Source organism: Bactrocera neohumeralis, chromosome 5 (genome assembly GCF_024586455.1).
Source record: "Bactrocera neohumeralis isolate Rockhampton chromosome 5, APGP_CSIRO_Bneo_wtdbg2-racon-allhic-juicebox.fasta_v2, whole genome shotgun sequence".
NCBI lineage: Eukaryota > Metazoa > Arthropoda > Insecta > Diptera > Tephritidae > Bactrocera > Bactrocera neohumeralis.
In genome coordinates, this window is record NC_065922.1 from 53,505,960 (window position 1) to 53,515,337 (window position 9,378).

General features: G+C 36.5%; 1 protein-coding gene across 1 annotated transcript; it reads left to right on the top strand.

Annotated features, from left to right (window-relative positions):
* The first annotated feature begins 2,313 nt into the window (after positions 1–2,313).
* Positions 2,314–3,009, top strand: LOC126759304 (tigger transposable element-derived protein 4-like). The gene has a single exon (XM_050474040.1). It carries the CDS (start codon positions 2,314–2,316, stop codon positions 3,007–3,009), a length of 696 nt encoding a protein of 231 aa, XP_050329997.1.
* Positions 3,010–9,378: the final 6,369 nt, after the last annotated feature.

Below are 9,378 nucleotides of genomic sequence, written 5' to 3' on the forward strand. Positions count from 1 at the left end.
AACAAATCGTACCGAAAAATAGACGTTTTTAATGAAATTAATAAAACATGGCTAGATTGTTCAATTTGTTTTATGAAAAATTCAAGCCAAAAAGGTGGTCGGCCTGAGGATCTTTTGAAGAAAGCTCAGAGCGTACCAAACGAATGAAAACAAAAGATTTGAGGGAATCTACGCCAGTTGATATCCTGAGTTATGCTACTCAAATGAAATTAAGGGAATCGGGTAAAGTGAAGGCATCAAAACTTTTGATGAAAAGCTTATCTCAGAATTATGATAGCGCAAATATGTGTTCAAAAACTTCATCAGGCCATTACGAAAGTACTTGTTTGTCAGGTGAAGACGCTTTGGCTGTCGTGGTAGATGCCAAGTTGACAAGGAATTAGTATATTATAATAAGATTGGCAGCTCGGGATAAATTTCCTTCCTATAAAGTAATACAGGAAGAAAAAAAGAAATGTTATCTTTCCAAAGAACACATCAAGGCAACTAATACGCTTGTCTGTGCAACTTTACAATCCTTACTGGATCACACAATATGTCGTCTGATTATTGCACAGAGGACTATAATAGATTCCATTCCCGCAAAAGATTTACACAAATTGGGTATGTACACAAAGTGGGGATTCGATGGTAGCTCAGACCATAGCTCATATAAGCAAGTATTTCATGGCATTGAAGCTTCTGATTCTGCTCATAACTAGTATTGTGCCTATTCGTTTTGTGTTGGGCGAAAAAGTTGTTTGGCAAAATACTGCTCCATCTTCGACGCGCTATTGCAGGCCTTTGAAAATTGAATTTATTAAGGAATCCTCTGAAGTTCCAATAGCGGAGAAAAACAGAGTTACTGAAGAGATTGGAAATCTTAAAAAATCTAAAACGATATGTGATGGAAAATCTATTGAAGTTGAGCATGCTTTACTTTTTACTATGGTGGATGGGAAAGTTTGTAATGCGATAACCCAGACGAAATCCACTCAAAAGTGCTACATTTGTAATGCAACATCAAAAGATTTTAACAATATTGACAAAATGGTGAAACGAGAAATACATACAGATAACTTAAGCTTTGGACTATCAATATTGCACGGATGGATAAGATTCTTTCAGTGTCTTTTGCATCTGTCTTATAAACTGCCAGTAGAAAAATGGCAAGTTCGAAATGACTTGGAAAAAAATATTGTTGCTGAAAATAAAAAACGAATACAAAACGAATTTAAAAAACGCTGCGGTTTGATTGTTGATGTTCCAAAGCCAGGGTTTGGAAATTCTAATAATGGCAACACAGCGCGACTATTCTTTAGGAGGCAGAGGTTTCGGCCGAAATTACAAAATTGGATTTAACTTTTGATTAAAAGATTGCACAACATATTAATAACTGTAGCCAGCGGACATGAAATAAATGTTGAAAAGTTCACGAAGTATTGCCAAGACACTGCTAGGTACTTTGTGGATAAATACCCTTGGTATAGCATGCCTCCAACAATGCATAAGTTTTTAATACATGGCCCTGAAATGATTTCTCACGCTTTACTACCAATCGGCCAATTATCGGAAGAAGCACAAGAGGCTTGCAACAAGGATTTTAAAAGATATCGCGAACACCATTCAAGAAAATGCGGCCGTGTGGAAACTAATATTGACATATTCAATTCATTTATGCTAAGGTCTGATCCGGTAATAAGTTCAAAGAGAAAATTCAAAAGAACTAATAACCAAAAGTTACCAACTGAAGTATTGGAATTATTGATATGTCCACTTATTCCTAATAACTATGAAGAATATGATGATATTTACGATGATGACGGTCAACAAAACGAAAATTGGTCTAGTGATGAAAGTAGCAATATAAATATATATATAAAAAATAAAGCAGTCGCCACCAATCACTATATGAACGGTTCAGGTAAATCTGATACAGTCTAAAAACTTCGGTTGTAAGCGGCGCAATATTCTGAAAATTTGGTACACATACTTACTTTAGTAAGAGGAATCAGGGTGCCTTTAGCTTAAGCCGTTTAGTTGATGCCAACTTTTAGGTCATTCTGCCCCACTGTGCGCCGTTCGGCACGTGGCTCGTTTTTGTTTTGAGTCTCAGTGAGTAATTGACTGTGACTGTGACATTGACTGTGAAAAAATGTTATCACAACGACGCAAAGCATTTACCATTGAGGCATGGCATTGGCATGGGTCATTCGACAATCTCAATGATTTTTGAAAACATGAACCGCTATAAGCAATCGTTCAATTCAAATGTTTTGTTTTGAATCACGACAAGAAAATGTTGATCATGCATTAATTCAGTGGTTAAAAAACATGAGAAACAAAGGAATACCTGTCAGCGGCCCTATGCTACAGGAAAAGGCAAATGGTTTTGCCGCGCATTTTGGTATTCTTGACTTCAATTGTTCTGCAAGCTGGATCAGTCGTTTCAAAGTTCGACATAACATTGTGGCGGGAAAGATTGTCAGTGAATCTTCGTCTGATGATCAAAATTCAACAACAAACTGGTTGATATCTGTGTGGCTGAATTTACAAAGACAATTTTTTGATGATGAGATATTTAATGCTGATGAAACTGGGTTTTTTTACAAATTAATGCCGGATAAAACTTTAAAATTTAAAGGTGAAAATTGTAGTGGAGGTAAGTTGTCGAAAGATAGAATAACTGTCATGGTAGCAGCTAATATGAGTGGCACAGAGAAAAAGAAATTGCTCATTATTGGAAAGTCACAAAAACCAAGGTGTTTTAGAAGTGTCAAATCATTACCTGTCGATTATGCTAACAATCATAAAGCTTGGATGACGTCAGAACTTTTTGAAAAATGGCTTCATGATTGGGATCGTGATTTGGTGAAGAAGAAGAAAAAGATTCTATTGCTGGTTGATAATTGCCCGGCGCATCCAAATGTTACTGATTTAATGTCTATAACACTTGCTTTCCTTCCGCCGAATACAACATCAGTACTACAGCCAATGGATCAGGGAATAATACAATCACTCGAATTTTAGGAAGAACCTTGTGCTCAAAATGATTAACTGTCTTGATGCTAATGAAAACAACTCTTCAACAAAATAAAGGTGCTAGATGCAATTCTGATGGTTTCATTGAAAGCCACGACGGTTTACCTATTCAAATATCAGAACATGAATTCGATGAAGAAGATTACATTCCTTTTTCTTTGTGGTCACGAAACCAAAATTCAGATTCTTTAGCAGCACCGGAAATGTGGGAGGATTATGTTGACGTCGATAGCGCTCTCCTCACATCCGAAGAACCCACCGATGAAAATATCGTACAGAACATTAGTGCTAAGAAACAACTCGAAAGTGATGGGGAAGAGGAAGTCCAGGAAGAACCATTACCTATTATTATCACGATTTGTTCACAGCAATATTGAAAATGATAATTTGACCATAGCTATGTCTTCTTTTATACACAAAAGGATTAGAGACTGTTTTTACAATAAAATGAAAAAACAAAAGCAGACAAAAATTACAGATTACTTACAGTAAAAAATACACTTGTATGTGTTATAATGTGCTGATTACGTCCAACTTTGATTTAATATGATTGTATACATATTTAATTACTATATTAAAATACTTAATTACATACATATTTACATAAAAGCAGTTTTTTTTTGTATGACGTCCGCTTATTATGACGTGTTTGTCAATTCCTTTCGATGTCATAACAAACAGATTCTACTGTAATTCTAAATATTATTGCAACTTTCTGGACCAAAAATTTCGTGAAAAATACCCGGTTTGCAAAAGAAAAAAATCCATTTTCATCAGGACAATGCATCGTGTCACAAGATCATTTTGACAATGGCTAAAATGCGTGAATTAAAGTTTGAATTGTTGGAGCATCCACCGTATTTACCAGATTTGGCCCCCAGCGACTTCCATTTGTTTCCAGAACTCAAAAAAATTTATGCGTGGCAAGCGTTTTTCACCAGATGAAGATGTCATAACGGCTGTTGAAGCGTATTGTGCAGACCTTCCGGATTCTCACTTCAGGGATGGCATCCACAGATTGAAAGATCGTTGGAGGAAATGTATTAAAGTTTTCGGGGAGATTATACTGAATAATGAAGTGTATTTTGAATCACAAGTAAAATTGTGTTCTTCTTATCAAACGACAAAACTTATCCAACAACCGGTATTGGCAAGGAATCATATACTCTGGCGTGCTCCCATACCGTCCAGCTTTTTATTCGGACCAATACTATCTAATATTGGACCTTACAAGAAAATCGGCCATAAACGAACAGGTTTGATCAATAGAAAAGAAATTGTATTCCATGAGTACAATGTCAAGCCAAACAGATTAATAGTGGCTCACCAAAAGTTCTGAGTTGGGAGATGCCTAGGCATTCACCTTATATTTCGAACCTGACTCCAAGTAATTGATAGTTGAGTTGCTGTTTGTGGTCGAAAACTATGCTGCCAACTTTCTGTCAATAGGAACGAGGCCTTTTTACGAAAGTGGTTTTAAGCAACTATTTTCAAAATGTCAAAAGATTTTCGAACGAAATCAATGCTTATTTGACTTAAATCGAACAATTCCAAATATTTGAAATAAAATCTTCACTCTAACACAAAGAATTTATTTTCACGCGAATTGATATTAAACGTACTTGCTGGGGAAGGAGAGATTAAAGGGGATGGACACTAGTAGTACCGTTCTTGCTATCTGTGGTCAATGCAAATGTATTCTGCTGCCATTTCACATAATTAAAACAACAATAAATACACAAAACAGTTATTCAATAATATTGTATGCTTTCAACTTGCATAATGTTCCCCTTCATTCGTCCCTTCGTGGAATATTATTGAATATTCCACCTTAAAATTGAAATATCAAGTATTTGAACTTCTTATTTAACTGCTTTTATACAACTGGCTATCTTTCGCGTAAATACTTTTCAATATTTGCCTTCAAATGTAAATAAGAACGGCACGGAGCATGCAAAATATTGCAAAAACAACACTAGGTTTGGCTTGTAAAATACACTTGCCGCATAAGTTGAGCCAACAAAAAGTGAGTGATCAAAGAAAACTTACGCTGCGGCAGCTATGAAAACAATGAACGGCTTGCTATTGAAATTTCTCAGCCAAAAATTACGCGCTTTCCCACTAAAAATATATATACTTTTATATACGTGCGGGTGTGAACGTGTGCAACACTCGCTATTGCTGAAATGACTTCTCGTAATGAAAAAACTTTCAACATTGCTGCGCGTCTGTGCCTTCGTCTTGCCACAGCGCCCACCATTTGTTTGCGCACAAAGTTAAATATTGAAGCAGAGACAGCTGAGGCTGCAGCGGCCGTCTGTCCGCCTTGGTTGGCAGGTGGAAAATAGAATTACCTTGCAGCGCGCGCAGCCGTTGGATATTTGGACGTTTGACTACTGTCAAGACTGTGTGACTGACGGCGCAAACTTTGTTTTCATTTCAGCTTAAGGAGAATAACAAAATTTATGCTTGTGTTTATTTATGGTGCGAATTGCTTTTAAAGCCAACTCAATGCAATTTAATGTATGAAAATGTCTGCGCAACGAATAAATAACATAAAAGTATTCAATTGATGAGATTTGCGCGATAAAAAGAGCGATTGAAATTGATTCAATTCACCAGCAAAGACAGCAGATTGAATTTATGTGTGGGTTTTTGTGTTTCGAACACCTTTTGCTACAACTTCGCACTTGGCGCTTGGCGCGCGTGCTACTTGGCGTATGAGTGACGTGGAATTGTAAATAAGTTTTATTCAATGCATTTTATAGCGCAAATAAACCATACGAAATGCCATTGTGTGACACATATGCGTGCACACACACACCCGTACATAAACAGACATATACAGCTTCCAATCCACACAAACATGTAAGCTTGTGTTATGGCAAAGCTTTATAAAGTGCCAACACACACAAGCAGCGCGTGGTAAAGCGCACATAAAAAGGAGTAGACGCCAAGATTGATCACCTTCGACAAGCGCCCTGCTTCGTGCAGCAGTATTGGCATGTCAGCGCTACAACTTGCAACCGAAATGAAAGACGGCAATCGTGTGCTGCTGATCCACATACTTGCTTGTTCTACACATGCCTGTTTGGCTGTCTGTTCGTTTGGTTGTTAGACCAGTCAGCAGGCTGCTCATTGAAATATTATGCAGGCAGAAATTGAATTCAGTGCTGCCAAATGCGTCAATTGCCAATTCATTTGTTAAAGTGCCAGTTTTGCGCCTTCGATTGGTGGCAGACGTTGACACTTTTTAAATGAAGCCGAGCAAACGAAATAATTAGCATAAAAAGGCGAGTAAAGTTCATTTGTGGACGATATTAATGAAAGTCAGAAGATTTAATGCCAAAAACGTCACAGTATTAAACTTTTTGAGTACAAGAATATCTCTCAGAGACTCTTGTAACCTGCTTCTACAGACTATAACAGTTTTGTTCACCTAACGGCTGTTTGTACCACCAAAAAATAATAAATACAAATATACGGTTACATAAACAAACAATCAAGATGATGAGACAAGTTAAAGTACGGGTGACTTTTTCATTTTGAGAAAATAGGCGTGGTACCGACTACTTTCAAGTGAAACTCCATATCTCAGGACCTCCTCGACCGATGTCAATTAAATTTTCCTATCCTATCCTATCTTACAATATGAAAATTGGCAAAATCGGACGACAACCACGCCTAATTTCCATATAACACACTTTTTAATTCCAATTGATTCTTTCACTTTCCAGTACTCAAATCAAGAAGTATCAATAGCGAAATGGTTTCGACAATGATTAGGTGAGCAAATTTCTTCAAGACTGCTAAAAAGACAACTTATGGAGAAAAATATCTTTAGCAGATTGAGCCGAAAGGTGGCAATGCTATGAAAGCGGGATAGATGCAATCAACATTACAGGGTTCGGCACTCGACAACTTCAGACTGTGCGCGTAGCTGTCGCACTGGAACCAGCTGTTTATAAATTTGCAGAATGACAGTTCGGAGTATTGTTCACAAGTGTACAAAAGCGTTTTGCCAAGAGTGAACACAAAAAAATGATCAGCGATGGAATTCAAACGTAATAGTGTGATTGCTTTATATTTAGCTGGAAAATCACAGCCAGCAATTATTCGTGAGCTCAAACACCTTAATGTGAATAAAGTTTTTGTTTATCGCACCATCACTCGTTACAATGATACTGGTAGCATCGCAAAACGCCATGGAGGTGGTCATCAAACTGAATAAGTTAAAAACATAAAAACGAAGTGTTTTATGCGCACTTAACAATATAGTTTGGTTTACGTTCGTTGGAAATTTGCAACTGCTGTAACATAACATCTGAATTTTTAGGAATTATATAATACGAAGTTTGCCTATTGTTCGTCTATCCCTATGCTAACTATTTGTTATATTCTCCTATTAAAATTTTATATCAAATTTTTAAGCCCAACATGTGAGAGGTTTATTTTTGATGGCAAGAACCGTGTGAGTTTAATTTTTGAACTCTCTGCAACATGTTGCGATATTATAGGGCTTCTAATATGGATGATATATACAATTGAAATTCTGAGAGAATCCTTTCCTGAAAATAGTAAACTGGGTTGAATTTGGTCAATATTTTCCTGAGGCTTCATAAATCTAATATAAAGATTTTCGAACTTCCATGTGACTTTATCCTGTATATATCGGATAATATTTGAGTAATCTCAACGAAAATAGCAGAACGTATTTTACACATAACGGCATCTTTTTGCCTAAAAAAAATAAAATATGGCGAAAACATAACCTACCCTATCCCCATATAATTAATATCAGGATTGTGTCTTAGGGTTCATTACTGGATTTGGTCCTGGCAAGTTCTAAGAGTATGAAATGTTCGGCTACACCAGAACATAGCCCCTTCTTATTTGTAAAGATATAGCCCGATTTCCACTAACTGAACTGAAACTTGGTACACATGTTCGCTATTCTTGTCGAATCTGATTGGACCATTGCCATGGCCGAAAAAATGCCGTTTACCGAAGTCCTAAGAAATGCCATTACTTAGCCGCAAATTAAGATAAAAACTCTAATTTTGGCAGTGAATGAGAGCGCGCTTTGCAACCCCCTATACTAGGTTTATTGCAGTTGTCTCACTAGCCTAAAAGTCAGAGAAATAACATTTGATCAGGAAAAATCTTTGAAAACCTCTTCAGACGATGTAAAAATGTTAGAAATTGGATAACTTTCAAAGAAACCATATAAGATGCATTATGGCATCATCTCAGTGTAACCCTCCGAAAAATCACTATGTTCGCAATTTGTTTTTATTAAATAAATACATAACGAATACAACATGATTTTTTATATTTTTTTATTGGATGTATAATATTTAAATAAATTGGCGCAGTTTAGACTTGATCTAAACCAAAAATTTCAAAAAGATGATTAATCTGTAGGAAAGTCGATATCGCGCTATGGAACCTTTTTTTTTTGTTTTTTGAAATTTGACCAAATGCCGGCGGTTTAAACAAAAATTATTGAATTTTACCATTTTTTCGACAGCTTTTCGTAGAAAAAATTGGAAGATTTAAAAAAAAAAAGCTTTCATAACGCGATAGATAATGACGTTAAAAGTGTTATCTCCAAATTGGAAGTAGATATCGTTAAAACTCTTCCTTTGTGAATAGAAACCGTTTTGAAAAACACCATTCTGAGCAAAAAACCGTTTAAAGATTGGAGTCGCTCCGTTCCCCACTCTGTTCCCTTTCTACAAGAAACTCTGAAGCGACTGTAATAATTTGCATTTTGTTTTCAAAATTTTAGAGAATGTTTACTACAGTGTATTCTATCCGATAATGCAACAAAAAAGAATTCGATTTTTGGAAAATTTTACATTGAGACCATCCTTTAAATTGCACAGCCAAGGTGCTACAGAAAAGTTTATAAGAGCTTTTGCCAAAACTGGGCTTATTAAAGTAAACCATCTCAAGTCCAATAAATTCCAAAATGGCATTATAACTTATAATAATATGTCGTAATTATGAAAATGATCAGTACTACCCCCAGCCCCATATAAATTACAAGACCGGTTGTTTAAAGGTTTGTAATATTTTTTATTTCCCTTGCTTAGGAGCAAGGGCAGCCGTAAGAGTTAAGCGAGTAAATACAACTGAACTATTGTAGCGGCGACTACGCCTAAATACCTGTCTAAAAAACTGCACATGCTCTGCCGCGTGACTTGCCAGCGCAGTAGCAGCGATAGGTGTTTGTTGTTGTCACGCGCAACTCGTTGAGCGCGTCGTCAGCAATATCGTTGGCAGTGGAGTACCTGGCTTCTGTAGTTAGTAATTTTCGCACGCTCAGCTCCAGACGCATCGTCAGCGATTTCG

Excerpts from the sequence above, each read along its gene's own strand:
- LOC126759304 (XM_050474040.1), top strand. The coding sequence starts at position 2,314 with ATGAGAAACAAAGGAATACCTGTCAGCGGCCCTATGCTACAGGAAAAG.